At 36.5% G+C, this 18,764-nt stretch overlaps 1 protein-coding gene across 19 annotated transcripts in view; it reads right to left on the bottom strand.

Moving 5' to 3' along the window:
- Positions 1-18,764, bottom strand: part of CACNA1D (calcium voltage-gated channel subunit alpha1 D) — a 189,317-nt gene that overhangs the window by 58,525 nt on the left and 112,028 nt on the right. For 11 of the 19 annotated variants that reach the window (XM_062610644.1, XM_062610656.1, XM_062610661.1 and 8 more), the window contains 11 exons: positions 15,622-15,782; positions 14,801-15,026; positions 14,450-14,657; positions 12,307-12,427; positions 11,160-11,274; positions 10,378-10,447; positions 9,710-9,779; positions 8,777-8,921; positions 6,324-6,453; positions 3,776-3,835; positions 837-943 (listed from right to left, as the gene is read on the bottom strand). In XM_062610644.1, coding sequence (XP_062466628.1) covers positions 837-943; positions 3,776-3,835; positions 6,324-6,453; positions 8,777-8,921; positions 9,710-9,779; positions 10,378-10,447; positions 11,160-11,274; positions 12,307-12,427; positions 14,450-14,657; positions 14,801-15,026; positions 15,622-15,782 — 1,413 coding nt within the window. Of the gene's footprint in view, positions 1-836; positions 944-3,635; positions 3,696-3,775; positions 3,836-6,323; positions 6,454-8,776; positions 8,922-9,709; positions 9,780-10,377; positions 10,448-11,159; positions 11,275-12,306; positions 12,428-14,449; positions 14,658-14,800; positions 15,027-15,621; positions 15,783-18,764 lie in introns of all 19 variants that reach the window. The other 8 variants (XM_062610662.1, XM_062610645.1, XM_062610648.1 and 5 more) reach the window with 3 other exon arrangements.

Below are 18,764 nucleotides of genomic sequence, written 5' to 3'. Positions count from 1 at the left end.
TTCTGGAGCAATTTGGGAATTAACAGCTCAGAAGCTTGTCTGACACTGTAAAGCAATTAAGTTTGGTCAAGAGCAAAATAGTCCCCAAAGTATTTTTCAGTGTTGACAAGCTTTTTTGAAGACAGTAGGCAAGTCCTGTAAATCAATGAATACCTTCATTTTCAACCAGCTGCAGATGAAAAGATCTCAAATGACTCACATCCTCTTTGTTTAAGTAGATAGGACTGCATTTTGAGGAAACAGACAACCTTTTAAAGAACAATGTGAGGCTGAAAGTTTGTGGAATAGGTATTCTAGTACAAGCAGAATACAAAAGTGGGAAGCAGTTGACTTATACCCAGCCCTTGCTCTTTTCTAAACCACTAAGGGTTTCACAGATCATGTTATATGAGGCACAACTGCTCAGTGAATCAATAAGCAGCTTTAGGCTCTTTTATTATGTTTAGCCTGACCCAAACAAAGCAAATACTGTCAAGTTACATGTCCCAGTAGGTAAATGCTGAAAGAGAGCTTGTAGAACTAGACTGTAGATGTGGCAATAGCACAGAAGAGCATATATAAACCTCCTGAAACTCTGGGAATTACTTGCTACACAATACAGTGTAATGGTGCTCTTCCTTGTTCTCTTGGTAATAGTGGGATGTAGTAATTTGTTTCCAACCCGTATTAGTAGCGAGTTACACCGCGCTCTATATAGAAGCACTACTGGCTCATAAGCCAGTCCCAACCTTGAATACTGATACTGCACACCCACACAGGTGTGGAACAAAGAAGCTGAAACACTGATTTCAGTATAAAATCCCTAAGCAAAAATAAATCATAAGTATAGTACTTACTGAATACCAAATGATACCAGAGAAACACCCACGACCAGCAAATCCAGCAAATTAAAATAATTCCTGCAGAAGGACCCTTTATGAAGGAATGCTCCAAAAGCTGTCATCTAAAAATAGAATTGTTACACATTTAGTCTATATTTCAATTTATTCAAATTCACATTTAGGCTGTTTACAAGACACTTGCCTAGAGTGTGAATGTATACAATATTATCTCACTTTCAAAAAGCAACTGAGATATAAAACAATCCCACTATATACAATAAATCTTTCACTTAAATGATAAAAGTTCTGCTCAAGCAACACCAGCAAATGTGGAAATTGTTTCTGATATCAACAGCATTCGGATACAACTCTCTATAGCAAATCATTCTCTCCTTGCACTGATCAAGTCCAAAGCAAAGCCTAGAGCAGATCTGCGGTGGTGAGCCGCTCAGTGGAGCAGCTGCTGCAGGACACTCACTGAGCTGAGCTCCTGGGCCACCACCAGTGCTGCTCCTTTCTTCCTGCCTGTAATCCCACACCAGAAGGGACTGGTTTAAATGGTCTGGGAGATTAGCACAGCTGGGGCAAGGTTAAAAACACAAGGCCGTATCCTGACCTTTGCTCTAATGTTTTCACATTTCCCCAGCATTGCGAACAGGATGGTAAGCTGGATTTCAATGCCATGTAGGGATTACATAAGAGAATTCTTACATGCTTAAAACTGACATTGCAGCTTTTCTATTATTCACATCCTCATTCATATACTTGACAACAAATCATGGAAATCCTCATCTTTGCAGAGCAGTCGTTCAGACAGAGCACAGGGAGACACAGTCTGCTTTAATCATTATTTTTTTGACATTTATGACTTTCTTTGCTACAGCTAATATTGCCTCTGATTATCTTAATTTCAGTTTCATATACTTTTTTCCTGAAACTTAAGGAGTGCTGTTGTTACTGCAGGTTTAGATTTGAACTTACTGCTTGCAGAACACACACAGATTCTGCATGACTTAGATACTGTAGACAGCACAGCGCAAAACCCAGCTTGGAAAGTATGGAGGACTCCAGCCATAAGCAAGCAAAGCCAGTGTTTGATCATGTTAGTAAAGCAGGCACTGCATATGTGCATGTGTCATGTTCTGCTTGTCCATTATGTTTTTTAAAACAATTGAGGTTTAGGGTACAATTCATTTTCCTTTATAAGCACACGTGAGTGTATGGCAGGGCAGAGCTTCCTGGAGAACATGGTCAGGAGCATCTATGTTTTTGGTTATGATGACACTTCTTGTTTCTTTATAATATTTTACAATACCAGATTTAACAGCCCAAGCCTTAGATTTTCCTATTTCCCCTGGATGGCTCTTGACTATTTTGCAGAGTATTTTGCAGTTAGTTGGTATGTTGCTTTTCTTAAAGCATTCATTTATGCCTTTTTATGCCATGCTTTATAATTCTCTGTCTTCTAGAGAAACACACTTGGAACGGCAGGAGCTTAGAAGTTTACAGACTCTTCTGCCACAGAAACACTGGTAACATTTCAATGGCTTCAAACTAGTTGGGAACTAGACTGGGAACAATTTGATCTAATGCTACAGTTCTTTTCAGTGGTTCATTCTCTCCTTTAGTTTGGCCTTTCTCTAGAAAAAAAAAAAATTGGATATTTGTATTAGAATGCTACAAATGCTTTAAGATTAATCAATTCTATAGCAAGCTCTTCCCTGCTGCAAGGAAGAAGGGGATAAACATGTCTGGGACAATATTCTCAAGCATAAAAACAGTCTATTACTTACAGTACAGCTAATCTTGTAAACAGCCCAAATATTGTATCAAATTAGTATTAATCAAATTGCATTGTGAAGAGTATGCACAGCAATATGAGCAAAAGCTGGGAGGAGAGATTTTGTTAAGCTTAATCCTCAACTGGAAATGCAAAGTTTATGTACAGATTCTTAGTGCACCAGAAATTTTTAAGTGTATAGAACAGGGTTACTCAACTGAAAACTCGCAATGAATATGCACAGCATGAAACCTTTAGGAATCATGTCTAAATCTCTGAAAAAATATTTTGCAAATCTCCATCAAAAATTTGTATTTCTTTGTTTAGCATTTTCTTATGTATGAACCTAATCCTCAGTTACCATGCTTTCTTTGCCAGAGCAAGCCTCATAGATCTAAAATCCAAGTAACCCCAGAGGATATTCTTAATAATCAGTACACAAACTATACATTAAAATGCCAAGTTTTGACTCATGCATGGGTAATACATTTAAGCAAGCATATTTATGCCTTTCTGTGTATTTAAATGTATGCCCAAGGTAAATGCAAAGTATCTTAGTATATAGATAGATAAATGCAAGATATCTTGCAAGTCCTATTGCAAGAAAATAGTTATCTACTATTTTAGCTCTGTGAATATAGTTCAGAAAAGAAATGACAAATTACATGCTCCCTCCTTAAAAGACTGATTATCTCTTTTGGAAATGCCAGAGCAAGGAGAAGGAAAAGCTCATGCGTAGTGAATTATTTTTCCCTTTTCTGACAACTGTAAGTTTAAAAAGGGTAAAAAAAATAATAATAAAAATTATTAAATTAATGTAATGATAAAAAAAAAATCAGCGTCTTCATGCACCCAAATGGTAAAAAACAACCAATCAAAACTATGAGGAATTGCCAAATGAAAAAATCCTCTGGTTTAAAAAGTTTAGCTTTGATCGCTTAGAGAAAAGGCGAAGAGCACTTCAAGTGCCTTTTCTTGGCAGGTGACACACAAGGAAAATCCTTTTAGACAAATTTCCTTTAAAAACCTGTTACCTTCAAAATGATCTCAAATGTAAACATACTAGTGAAGACATAATCTGCATACCCTAGGATCTGGAAGGTAAACAAAAAGTTACAAACATTATTGCTAAAGCTGGTTTTGAGCTAATAAGGATCAATTAACAATGCATTACCTTTAACAGGATTTCAACAGTAAAGATGGCTGTGAAAGCATAGTCAAAGTAACCAAGTATCTGCAAGGTATAATACGTACCACAGTGAGAAATCCATCTCTAATAATTGTTTACAATTTAGACCACATGCACAACACCACCTGAATTAATCAAAGGACACAGATGGGGAATTTAGACAAAGTAATTTAGAATTGCAGCTACTGTGCAACCATTTTCCTTTACTTAAAAATTTATCAGATACCACTGTACTTAGACATTAGATTTCACCCCTAAAGAGTTGACAGAACCCAATAAGCAACACTTTTTTTCAACTCAGACTTTTATCCACCTACTTTCACAGGTACTTTCTTCAGCCTTTAGCGCAGATACAGAATCTTACACAAAGAATAAATACTTATTAATAAAAGTCTTTTTTTTTTTAACCAAAGTATTGCATCAGAAAATAAAACTTCAATGGATGTTTCTAGATCACACATCATTCTCCATTCTGCTACATTACATTGTTCCTGTATAGATTGGGCTAGATTGCCAAAAAGCCAATTAATGAATAACTAAATTACCTTATATCCGCACTACCATATTTTACTTGACCTCGAAAGACAGAGCAGTGATGTATTTGTAGGAAATTTAAAAAGAACTCACAACATTTGCCTAGAGATATGAAAACTTTTAAAAAGATTCTGGACGAGATATGTTGACCTCACTGCTGTTGACAGGAACACTGCCATATATTTCAGTACAATGAAGATTTCACCCTTTCAAGGTGGCCATATTGCTAGCAATCAATGCATTTAGCGGTCAACATGCACTGCAGTAGGTTACTAGTTTGGTTTCAATGATCCAGCAATCCAACTAGCAAACACTTGTGCACAGAAACACGTTGCCTTCAGTTCAGCAACTAATAAAATGTGAAGTAGAAATAAAACAAAGAGACAACATACAAAGGAAGTATTCCAATTACATTATATAAAAGGAATTAATTTTTCCCCATGTTCAGTTGAAGATCACATCCTTCTGTCCCTTGCTGTGGCTGAAAAAACAGGCAAATGTTAAAGCCATGCAACAAAGATTAATCAGTAAGGAATTCATTCTGGAGTTAAGAAAACAAAACAAAACATAATGGTATTTGTTTGTAAACTTTAATTCTCTTGCCGAGCTTGGTAGTGGAAAGAACATGATCATTCAAGGTAGTAACAAGAAAAATATGCAGGCCTGGTGCATATTGTGAATATTTACAAGAAGAGAGTATTGCCTTCTTGCAACCACTCACGCTTTACCTATGTCCTAAATAGGAATAACCCTTTCAGTTACCACCACTCTGATAATCCTTTCAGTTACCATCACTCTCGTTTCATTTTCCTAATACTGCTCTAGTTCCAAAACCAATTACCAACCCTTCAAACCATTTCTACAATAACAATTTCAGAAAACAGCTCTTTTTCTTATCCGTCAATGTGATTTATTCATAAGACTGCACTTGCTTAGTTTTACAGTTATGGGAAGTACAGAGATCTACTGAATAGTACATGAAGAGTGTCTTTGTGCTTTGACCTCTTCCTACCTTTGATGAAAGTCAAAAGCCAAGAGTAGTTTCAGAGGCTGCATCTACACTAGCAAAAAGTAAAGGAATATGACCTCTATTGACCTAGTAGGCCCATTTTTCCTGAAAGAGGTGAACGAGTTTCTCTAACTCCATGGCAATCTGTACAGATCAATTTATATCTAGGACAGGAGAGGCCTGGAAGTTCAGTCAAAGTATCCCAGATGTCCCCACAGACTATTACCAAGTTGCATTGTCTCTGCTATTACATACCTAACCTAAAGCATGCACAACTTGTAATAACATGAGAGGCTTGCTTCACTACTAATTTAAGTGCAACGACTAAAGGCTGGACTTGATGATCTTAAAGGTCTTTTCCAACCTAGCTGACTCTATGATTCAAATTTTAAGATATACACTAGTGGCCACAAAAGTGGATTTATTTTTGCTTCTCTGTCTAATAATTGTGCATTTGAGTAACAGTCAAGTCTTCTACTATATTAAGAACTTAAAATGGGGTTTGAGGAATTTGTTTTAAAACACAGATGTTTACTCACAACATAAACTACAATTATATTGAATACAAGAGAAATTTCTGAAATTAATATTCTTAAAAATATTTTGTTCCTACACATATATCTCAAAAGGATGCAGGAAGATTTCCAAATTTTTTGATTCGTTATAGGCTGAAATGGCATTTCGATGCAGGCAAGGAGCTGGGCATGGTCTAATCCTCATCTTATATGTGAGTTTAAAAAGAAGTAAAACTTGTTTAGTTTCTGATATGGCTAATCAGGGACCCAGGGATCTTCAGGTCTGATGTGGTGGAACTCAAACTCATCTGTGTGGCCACACATCTCCATCTTTATAAACAAATCCATGCATTCACTAACACACTTGAAAAAGGAAAAGGAAAGCTTCTTAACTTGAAAATTAAAAATCAGGCACTAACACCAAAGGACTGTCATCCTCTGAGGATATATTCAGATACAAAAATGAAGGACTTACATTATTTCTAAAAGAATGGCTTCGAATTGGATCTTCTGCTGCTAGGGAAACACTGCTCAGCATGATGAAGACTAGGATGAGATTGGTAAAGATGTGGTGATTGATGAGTCTGTGGCATCCCACTCGAATTCTGAAGAAGAGATACAAAAATATACCATGTGTGCAAACAGAATTCAGTAGATGGCTAATATACAACATGTTTTCTATTACTCTGCCAAGAGTGATAGCACAGATCAACCTTCAGCGTCTAAAAATACAAATGCTGAAGCTACTGCTCTGATTTCTAAAATGTAAATAAATTCAAAATCCAATCCATTGTACTGACGATGAACTTCTCAAAGGAATCTGAGAGAGGATTTCCAAGCTCCTACTGGTGTTCAATAGGTTATGAATGCCACTAGAAGTTCCAGTGCTTTTTCCACTCTGCAAATACAGATGCCAAAGGACCAATGACAGATGATGTCATTTCGGATCCCCATTTTGATTTGATTCTTATCAAAACTGTCAGAAATACTCATCTGGTGAGATGTGGCTTAGGCTACAGATTTCATTGTGCTACTTAAAGACTCAACCCAAATCAGAATCTTATGTGAAGATTTTTCTAGAGAAGTACAGGACAAGTGGGTGTCAAAACTTTCATAGTTGCTAAGTTTCAGACACAACATGAAGTGGAACTGTAAATACACTCAGAGCCCCAGGTTGTTACAAATGATACTGAGCATCTTGGTAGAGTAGGTCTGGAATTAAATTGGGAAAAAGGCAGGATGAGGTTCAGAACTAACACTGAAGTTAGCTAAGTTCTGCTGAAGAATCAGAAGGCTCTTGGGGAAAATCTGTTCTGTTACTAAGTAGATTATTTGAGTATAGTGTATCTTAGTTAAGTAAGATGGCAACTTTGGCCTGAGAATACGTAGCATTAGTTGAGGCCAAAAGCAATTTGATATGGTCAACAAATCAAACATTTTTGCATTCAGCATACATGTTCTTAAAATTGCTAGTTTAAATAGCTTTCTTTCCAGTTTGTTTGAAAATTCTGAAGAGCTTTAGGCAACCCATGCAATAAATAAGATACAAGCCCAAAACACTGCAACTTTATCATCACACCCATCCTCTCAACTTAATTGGAATGACCTCTACCACTGAGGTCTGAGCATTCTCCCATGCCAAATAACTCATAAGCTTCTTTATAAGAATGCTCATGAAATTACTATATAAAATATAACAGCTATGTTCAGTCTGTAGGAACTGAATTTAGCTCACTTCTAGACAACCATCAGTAGCAACTGACTACTGAAGCTTGCTTTCTTCATCAGTGTAAAACTTCAAATGCTCGGGAGTTATAGTGGGCAGTGAATGAACCCAACTATTATTGTTCTTCATTTTTTAAATTATTTGCCTTTATCTTCAGTTTTTGCCTGAACATGGGAAAATGCTGTTACCCCAAGAAGAATACATACATTCTTTTTCCTTATTTTCTCTTTTTCTCTCTCTCATTTTCTCTTCTTCCTAACCTGTATGGCTTCACAAAGGTTGTTAGGGTTACTAGGAATCCCATCTCGTGTAGAAGATGCTCAGATATTATCAACAGCTTCCATCTCCAATGAATAAAATACTGAATAGGTGATATACATTAAAAAGTACTTTTCAGACACGTGCAGACTTGACAGAATATATGTACAAAATGCTATTATCTTCAACAGTGGGAAGCAAATGAATGCATTTATCAAATTCTTTTAATTTACCAATTAATTTAGAAAATTTTAGGAAAGAAGCCAGTCTCTCTCCTGTTGAAGATACTGGAGTTCTATTCCTATCTTTACTGGAAGGAGGCTTGTTACTTCAATGCTGTCGTGGTTTAAGCCCAGCCGTAAATCAGACCATGCAGTCTCTGTCTCACTCCCCCTTCCCCAGCCCCGCTCCCAGGGGGATGGTGAGGAGAATTGAAAGAATGTAACTCCCATGGGTTGAGATAAGAACAGTCCAGTAATAATGTATAACACAAATCACTACTGCTACCACCAATAATAATAATAATGATAAGGGAAATAACAAGGGAAGAGAACACAACTGCTCACCACCCACCGACCAATAGCCAGCCCGACCAAGCAGTGACCTAGCCCTTCTGGGTAACTGCCCCCAGTCCTACATCCTGCGCACGACGTGCTGTGGTATGGAACGGTATGGAATACCTCTTTGGTCAGTTTGGGTCAGGTGTCCTGTTTCTGCTTCCTCCCAACTTCCCCTCCTCCCTGGCAGAGCATGAGGCTCACAAAGTCCTTGGTCAGAGTAAACATTACTGAGCAACAACTAAAAACATCGGTGTTATCAGCGCTGTTGCCAGGCCGAAAGTCAAAAACACAGCTACTAAGGGGAAATATGACTGTTACTGCTGAACCCAGGACAAATGCTAAACCTTAATGGACTATACCAGTATTTTTCAAAATTATACTTACGGATTGGTGCTGCTGAAAATGAAGAAGGCACTCCCTTCAGGAATCGGTGTGATCTTCTCCTTCATATTTAGTTCTGATATTCTACGAGGACGTGGGCCTGCTGGTACTTCTGGTTCATCCTCCTCATCTTCTTCATCTTCACCTACTTTAAATTAAACACTTTTTACTATAAAATAAAAAAAAATTGAGGTTTTGTTCATAAAATATAAAAGCATGGCTTGTATTAAAATATATATGTCTTATAGGAAATATATATTCATATCACAGCTTTAAAAACCTATGAATCAATATATGAACATCCATACAGTTGTCACAGGCTTATATACACGTTTATGAGCATCTCTGGGTGTGTGCATAAATGCCCTGAGAGAACTAATAGTCTTTATTGGCCCTAACCATCTTCATCTGGGGACTCCACTCACAGCCTCTGCAAATAGCTCTGGAGACCCACTTAATCTCAGCCCCTGACCATCAGTCCCTGCCTGAGCTGCACTGAGTTCTGTGCACTGGCTGAACACCAAGTGCTCAAAAGGTAGGGCAGATTTCTTCAGCAGGCATTCAGACAATTGGACAGAACTGATTTTTAGGTAACTATGTTCACTGGACTAGAAGAAGTTAAGACAAAATTGACTGAACATCAGCAGCCCTGGAATGTTCTTTTTCATCAAATGTTTCAGAAAAGTTTAGAATTTGCTCTCACATCCAGATAGCAGTCTTCAAACTCACAGTATTAGCTTTCATATGCTGTTTGTACTGTCTAGGAAGCTGCAGGAAAAGATGATACTTAGCAGCACGCAGGCCCATTTATTCACTGATAACAGAGCACAACTTCACCAACTTCAAAAGATTGACTCAGTGTTCAGCAGGAGCAAGTTTAGGATATTTTAGCATATAAACTTATATGCGTTTGTCTTCTGACTGGTATTCACATACCTGGTACATCACAGGGTGGATAGGGATCTTTATCCTCATCTTCTCCTTCTCCATATTCAGTAATTGTCACCTATAGCAATGAAAGGGATGCACAAGAAGAAAAATAAACTTACATGTACCTTGGAGTAAAAAATTCAACAGAAAGCAAACCAAATAGTGTAGAGTAAGGGAAGTGATACCTATGCTTAGTCAGAGTTTTCTGAAATGGGGTAACTCTAAGAACATAGGAGAGCTGACAGTTTAATACATATTTTTAAAAGATTATTTTACTGTAGTATCCACATTCTTCTGGCTGTGTAGGTCACACTGAGATTATAACCAAGAGGCTCTAGTAAAAATTACCAAGAATGTTTGAACATTCTACTAAGAGTTTAGCATTCATTAATCTCTTCCATTGGATTTATCAGGCAAAATACCTACAGGGATCCTAAAATAACATCAGACTTTTCTAACATTAACTATTTCATGCTGTAAGAGATTCCCTTCTCAGAATATCCTGAAACAAAAAGGATTTTCTGGATTAAGACATTCTGTGAGGATGCAAAGCCCATAAAAAAATATAGGGATGATGGGTTCATAAAAGAAACTGTACAATGCCCAACAGTCTTGAAATGCTCCCGAGCTGTAAAACAGCTTCTTAGAAAAAACACAATTTTTAGAATAAACACCTTACTATCCTTGGGGTTCTTCTGGTCACCTTCTGACTTCTCGCTTTTTTTATTTTCCAGACTCTCTTTTCTACAAAACAACACAATAACAATTACAAAGCACAACATGTAAAGACAAAAGATTTTAAGTGAAATATACTCATTTGATGAGAAGTTAAAACAACATACCTAAAACCACATAGTTAAATATTCAAAATGATTTACACAGCTGCAGGTTCCAGAGCAATAAAAATCTATCACATTTGAATGCAGTGATCCATTAAAAAGATTATAATTTTGAACACAATTCCAGAAGCTAATCCCTAAAAAATTCAACACATGATCATTACTCCTTTCTAGAGGGATAAACTGTGCCCTTGGACTCATACAAACAACTGCCATTGACTTCAATAGGCCTGCACTGATTTCAAAGGAAGGTTTTCTTCTTGTCTATATAAGGCTTAGAGAACTGATTCCACAGGGAGTTCTGCACTGGCAACAACAGATACATTCTTTTTCTAATTGCACAATAAATCTTGCTGTTGCAATGTTTAAATATCAGTTGGCTTATCATTATGTCCTTAATTCACCCTATTTTCCTAATTACTACCCAACTTTCACCTAAAATCATATTAATTTTGTGTTATTTCAAAGTCTAGGTAAACCATTTCAATATTTTCCTGAGCCAAATAAATTTTGAAGAAGGTAAAGATATTAATATGAAGTAAAAAAATCCTTATGGAGGAATTCAGTACTGTCATCCTTCCCTCTCCGGCTTATTCAACATGCCCATGCTATCTTACCTCGCATTCTTTTTCCTTTCCTTTTCTTCAGCTTCTTCTTTCTGAGCTGTATTTAGACTTTCAGCATCTGCCAAGTTATCCACAGCAATGGCCAAGAAGACATTTAGCAAGATATCTATTTCAAATCATTTTAAGGACATTATGCTTTACTATATTTGTTTGGTTTTTATCAGCAGAAACACTGACAATGTGAAAGATATAAAACGCATATTACCGACCTACAGCACAGCAGTTTGTGATGCTTAAGTGCAATGCAAATAACACTCATTTAATGGACTAGATTAATACTGGGTGTAAAACGAGCAGAGATACTGATTTAAAATAGCAGAATACTTGACATTTGTTTTTGTCAATGAAATCCACCTTTATGCTAGGCTGAGCAAGTTTCAAATATGAAGTATTGTCTATTAAAAGTGAAGACTGTTCAGGCATTTTGAAAAATTCATTTTTATCATACACTGTCTTCTGGTCTACAACAATCTATATAAAAATCTGGAGTTCAGTCCATATCAGTCAAGTACCAAACCTGATATAAGTACTGTATAACACAGAAAATAGAATGGGTTTGCCCTTTTATCACCTCATGACCTTTTACAACTTCTCGGAATGACATTAGTTTCTGTTGACATATGGGACCAAGGAAGCATTTCCAATACACTGAAGGCAAGAAAAAGGAATGTTTTGGCAGACTTAATCCTAACTGACTCAACATTTCTCCATGCAGATTTCTCTCATCTGGTCCCTTCACTATACAGTGGATCACCAGCTCCACTGTCAGTTTATATCAGAATTAAGAGGGCTATATCAAGCGTCAGAAAGAGGATCAGGAAATTACTGACACTGAGATCAGGCTACATTCCACGCATTTCAGAGGCAAAGAAATCAAATAGAGACAAGCAGGGAGAATAAGGCTGCCTTCCCACTGGAGGAAGTAAAAACACCAGCTCTGGTTTCTGCCATTATGGTAGAATATGGCAGAGATCACTGCAGTCTCACTCATTAGGGAAGAGTTACAAAGCCTGTATAAAGGTTTTGGTGAATGCAGGAAGCACTTGCATGTCCACTGCAATTTACTTCCTCCTAAAATAATTTTGCTAATGTCTGTGGCACACAGCCCTAATTGGAGGTTTTTGAGTGCAAAGGATACAGTTACCACAGATGAAGAGGATAATGAAATATATACAGACTATCATGCCTGATGATGATGGGCCACCATAAGCCATTATGCCATCATACATAACAGCATTCCAGTCTTCACCTGTTAGAATCTAAGAAGCAGATATATTATTAGTAACTCAATATCAAAATGAGCAACAGAGAAATATGTTTCCTTTGACCACAGCACACAATAAGGCTAACCTTCTGTATACAGAAAGCAATACCATAACCTTTTCAAGCACTGTTTTAAAATTTCCATTTAAATAAGCATATCATAGAATGGTTTGGATTGGAAGGGACATTACAGATCATCTAGTTCCAGCTCCCCTACCATGGGAAGGGACACCTTCCAGTAGAGCAGGTTGCTCAAAGCCCCATCTAAGTATCTCCTAAAAGCCTGGATTTAACTCTTCTAGCTTTTATTCTATGCTATGCATTTACATCACTTAACTTAAAAAGCACAGATAATAAAAATAGAAGACTATAATTTTATTGATTTTAGCATGCAAAAGTGAGAGCCTTGATTTTCAGTAATGCCACATATGTAGTAATGCCCGCAAATGTTCCCCACTCTTGAAAATCAAATTAATATATGTTTTAATGTTCTCTTTTTTTGAAATAGTGGCCAAAGTGTGGGTCTTTTTCTTGTATCTGCCATTTGTTAGTCCTGCAAATTGGTCTATCCAGTTTCAGTTTTAATGGGGACTGGCTGCCTTCCCATCATAAATTATTTAATATACGTACCGCACACACTACTAATATAGCTTTTGAAATGGAAGCAATTTTAAACTGAATGGAGCTCAATGCTGTGGAAGAATTACATGATTCTCTTATTAGCTATTGTTTTACATAATTTCACTGAGGTCTAGAAGAATCTTACAGAAATCTGTTGATTAGTTAAAAGGATAATTTACAATGAGGCAACTCCATTTTTTTCTGTACGTCAAAAATTCTGAGTATTACAAAGCAGGTTATAGGGGCACTTCTAAGTAACTTCTTAAAATTACCAGGTCTATCATCAGAAAATATGTAATATTGACTCGCTTTCAAAGTAACTAAGTGGTTGTTCAAGAAAATAATATGCCTGCCAAATTCTTAAATCCATTTTTGAAGAGCTAAATTTATTAAGTTGATTTTCATAGCTGTTGAACACTCAACAGGTTTTTTGTTCCTGAGTTTATTCTGAAACTGGAGGAAGCCTCATTCCTTTTAAAATGAGGCAGCCTAAATTCTAAATAAAATCCAACTCAGTTGAGTTTGAAAGTGCAGTCTTAATATTTAAAGGGGCAATGTCAGGTCAAATGTGGACACTTTTCCTCTTAAGGGAGTTTCTCATTAAGATCTCCTTATTTTAAAATTATGTGGAAAGATTTTTATTTTTTTTTTTGCTTTCTCTGAGCAGCCAACAAATGAAACCTCTACCAAAGAGATAGGAACTTGACACTAAATTGAGTCTTGCAGGGTCAGCTTTAAACAGTCACCTATAAGGTCTGAAAACATTGTGGTAATGTGCAAAGCTGAATGGGGAAAATGGCTAGAGAGATGAAAACAATTAGCCTAATTCCAGTATCCAAATTGGGAACAATAAAAAAAAGCATCACAAAATAATGAAGATTAAACTGTAAGAATGGCCCTTTTCCACAAGGAACAGACAAGTTATTTTAAATTTTAATAAACCTGACAGTGTCTCTTTAAAGAAATTAAAACTTGTTTTTATATTATAATAAGTGGTATGGCTCATATGCAAATACGCACTCTTACAATGTTTCTCATTTTTTCCTGCTCAGGAATAGCTGAACTTTTATACAGCTGATGTAGTTAAAGAAAGCAATTTGATTAAAATAAAAATAATAATCCACCTCTTTTTCTAGTCTCGTATCTGATGGACAAAGGAGATTAAATTCTGTGAAGTAATATGACAGCTACGTTGCATAGATAGATCAAATAACACATGAAACAAATGGTACAAATGGAGCAGAGCTACCAGAGTATTGAATTAAATGAGCAGAATGCTACTTAAAGTAAACTGGATAAACAGTATTTGTGATTTTATTTTCAGGCAACACGATCACTTACACAGTTTTGCTGATCATCAAAGGTAAAATGTTTCATACGAGATGAAAGAAAGTTACCTGGAATACAGTTAAAAGAGCTTGTGGAAAATTATCGAAGGTGCTCCGTTTTGTTTGAGTTTCATCAAAATTAAATTTGCCTCCAAACAGCTGCATTCCAAGCAACGAGAAGATTATGATGAAGAGGAAAAGCAGAAGCAACAGTGAAGCAATGGACTTCATTGAGTTTAACAAGGATGCTACCAAGTTGCTCAGGGATGCCCAGTGCCTATAAATTAAAATGCGTGTGTTAACACACACCAAAAAAAAAACCCCAAACAAACCAGTAAAAGAGCAGAGCATGATGAAGTATTACAAAAGAATTGCTGACCACCCTTCAGCTATCCCTAAAGTTAGCAGTATTAATCTTACCTTGTTACTTTAAAAATACGCAGGAGACGAACACAGCGAAACACTGAAATTCCAAGGGGTGACATAATTTCCAACTCCACCAAAATGGTTTCAACAATGCCACCACAAACAACGAAGCAATCAAAGCGGTTAAAAAGAGAAACAAAATAAGCCTGTAGGCCCAAGCTGTACATCTTTACTAACATTTCACAGGTGAATAAAGCCAGAAGAACTTTATTTGCGATATCTGAAACAAAACATTAAGAAAAAAACAAAAAGACATTCCTGAATTGTTTCATAGATTCCATTTCTGTTTTCACTTATTTGTACTATGCTTTCTATACTAGTTCACAGCCTTTTGTTAAAGGAGAAAGTGCTGGTTTTTTTTTTAAGTTGGACTGTATTTGATGCCTAAATGGCAAAAGCTACACAAGGATGTGAAGCTTCCTGCCACTTATAAACTGATTCGTCTTTCCAATCCATTGTGCAATTCATGGCTGCTCAACTCACAGCTTGAGTCCACACCATAACTTAAACAACAGAGCTCACAGCATATTCTGCTGTGCCAGTAAGTATTTGCTTTCTCAACTTTTAAGCATGGTTTAACAATAGAAGTACAGGTATTTACAATTCAGTATTGTCAGGTTTTGGCTGGTATGCCATTAAGCTGTATTACAGTTGTGGAAATCAAATACATTCAGTCATTTCTAGTATCTCCCTTTGGCTGGGCTGAATATCTTTCAGGACAGCAAATAACAACAAAATGGCAAAGTACAACAGTAGCCACTGATAGAATGCAAATACTCATAGTCAAGAACAGGACAAGTAATTTTTAAATGTACCTTGGATCTGGGTCAGCCAGTCAGGTTGATTATAATGCTCCGATGAGATAGTTAATGTGTTCAGAAAGACCAGGACAATAACAAGCCAATAAAACGTAACAGATTTTACTGCAGCTCTACATTTTCTTCGATTAAATCGATTCCAGCGACGCCAGCGTCGACTGAAAGTTCAAATAAAAACAAGTTTATTATTATACAGAAAAGATGAATTTAAGGAGGGTTTCTTCTGTGTAGAAAACATAGTGCAAGTACATATGTGTGAGCAAGTGTATTTTACAGATGTGCGTGCAATACTTCAGATAGTTGTGTAAATTATTACCAGTTGAAAATTAGAGAGTGATAGTTTGCTATTCCTTTTTTAAATTTCTCTACAGATTTTCAAATGTAGACCTCAATTTGTAGAGACTCTAACTGCCTGTGACATAACTAGACTAAGCTGTATTTAACATTTCACTAACAAGATAGTCTTCTCAGGCCCCATACACAGCATAGAAAAGCCAATGAAGCAACTTGGAATTCAAATTACATTTAGCCTGAAACATAGGCTTTGAGTTTAAACACAGGCACCATTCTGGCAGGATTAAACAAGGCAGGAACATTGAGGTCAAGTTTAGGAAATCTACCCTATAATGTTAGCAATCTCAGTCAGTGACTCCTAGAGGTTTCTGCTGGTGTGCCTTGAAATTGTGTCAGTGGGCAATTGTGTTTGTGGAATGACTAAGAGTGACAATCAAGGATAAGTAAACAGGCCCCATCTTGGTATGAGCTGGATTCACAAGTGAGGGTATTAGCTTAGCTGTGGACTCATAAAACTAGATTTAATTTCTCTGCTTTGCTTCTGGGAACTTTAGCAAACCAATTAGTCTCCCTGGGTTGTATTTCCATTTGTGGAACAGGAAGAAAATATATTGCTGGTTCATAGGAGGAGAAGGATTAGGAAGCAGCTGATATTTCCTAAAAGGGAGGCATATAAAATTCATACACCCACAACTACAGCTGTGGACTCAGATAATAAAATTTAAGAACTGACAACTGCTTCATCCAACATTCGAGGGACAAAGCAAGCACAAACTCCAATGGAAGCTTGACCTAGCCTTAAAATAGGAAAGAACTGAGAAGAGTGTGCATGTATAAATTTCTTCCTCTATTTTCACTATCAAGCCAGTCTAGCATAAATCTATTGTGATAGAACGCAGTGGTCTGCTCCCCTTGCTCTGCCCCCTGCTTTCCCTTTTGCCAAAACTAGCCTAATAAGGTGATCCAGAACTGAGAACTAACTGGTGAAAAACAATTTCTTTTTTTCTAGGTTGCTTTTACCTGGTTGATTGTGTGATACAATCCACTGCATTGCCATATCACAGAAAGAACATGAAGAATGAGTGGGTGAGACAGGGGAAGGGCACTGCAGCCCTTTTGGCAGTACCAAGACATCGAACCATGGCTTTTGAAAATTGCTACAAATAATTACATTAATTTCTTAATACTTTCAGTGTCTGAATTATCAGGTATTGTATTTACTATTTTTAAAATCAGAAATGCTTTACATCTATCTCAGAAAATAGAACCAATATGCAATAATATCACCATAAATATAACTGAGCTTGACACCGCATTCAAGCTTTAACTGAGTTTTCTTTATGCACCTTAAATTTGTACTTGCAGTACTGGAAACTAACACTAGTTTCAGATATCACTACAAAGATGATTCAAGCCTTTGAAGTATTCTAACCATATAAAGGAAAAATATCCTGTCCTGACCTAAATCAACATGGTATTCAAGAACATTCTTATCTTGTGAGTACCCTGTGAACCATGGCCATCATTAAGATGGCTCACTCCCTGGGTAGGTAAAACAGCTTTTTTTATACAGCCTGTCACTGAAGTCAATGAGACAAGAATATCCCTCTTTGGATCTCTCTATTCAGAGGAGCCAAAAGCAGCCCCAAAGCATATTACTTAGAGCCCTCCGAAGCCAACAAGGTGCTTCCCCCCCCCCAGAGGTCTGTAGAATCTGACAAAATAGTATATCTAAGTGATATATTTATGACAGCACTGCCAAAGGGTGTGCAATGGCACTCACATTTGGAAGTATATGACTAATGTAAGTAATGTGTAAAAATTAGTAATACGACTAATATGTAAAAAGACTACAGAAACAAAAAATCAAAAAGGAGGACAGGAGTAATTTTCTACCTTCATTAGATCGGTACAAGTAAAGAAATAAACAGTAAGCAGCAGAGTGAATTAGATGGCCTGTTGTGCCAGAAAACCTGTGGCTATAAAAGATAGGAAAACAAATTACACTATTTTCACTGGACACTGTTCTATTTTTTTGCAACCACCCCTCCTAGCTATAACCAAATAGCATTTTTTTTTTTTTTCTGGAAGAGCAAAATGTACCCTTTTATTTTTAAAAGAAATTCCATTTTGATAACTTCGCAATGATATAACATTGCTTTCATGAAATTTAACAAAAACATAGAAGCTGAATAAACATTAAAATCACAAAGGACATTTATAGTTGACATAGTTTTGTTACAACAAACCAAATTATGTACTGCATTTGTTCTCATTAAATAATCATTTTTTGTTCATAACTATTTATAAGAACATCATTCTTCTTACAAATGTGTTCCCAGTTTCACTTTCATTCACTCAGGTATTCATGTGTAGCTGGTCCTTTAGGTACCGGGTCTTAAATTTGAATCCAGATATGATAAATCCAGTCTTCCACTGAGTCTAACTGAACTCAGTGTGAGTCAGTCATGCAGAATCTATGAAGTTTATTTTTTTTACTTGCTATTTACGTGTGTTTGTGTATTGATACTAAGTCTATGCAAAGGGTAGGAGCATTCATTTTCAGCTGATTTTGTATCAGCAACCTTTCATTATAACATAGTATTTTTCTAAACTGGACTTTCTGTTTAGAACCACATGCAGAATCCCTGTATCTGTGAAACAGGCATGCCTCATATTTTCGACTGTAAGCTTAAAGAGAAGTAAATATTAATGCCCTAGATGAATTCTTCTGTAATTGTGAGTGCTAACATCTATGCAGATACTCTAGATTTCACTATTCTTATTTATAAAATATGGGACAGAAGAATTGCACCAGAGCATTCACTGTGAAAAACCAGAAGCAT

Source organism: Pezoporus occidentalis, unplaced genomic scaffold (genome assembly GCF_034315485.1).
Source record: "Pezoporus occidentalis ecotype Australia unplaced genomic scaffold, CSIRO_AGI_Poc_V1 ctg149, whole genome shotgun sequence".
Classification (NCBI taxonomy): Eukaryota; Metazoa; Chordata; class Aves; order Psittaciformes; family Psittacidae; genus Pezoporus; species Pezoporus occidentalis.
Note: the sequence above shows the minus strand (reverse complement) of the source record. Positions and strands in the feature narration are given on the sequence as shown.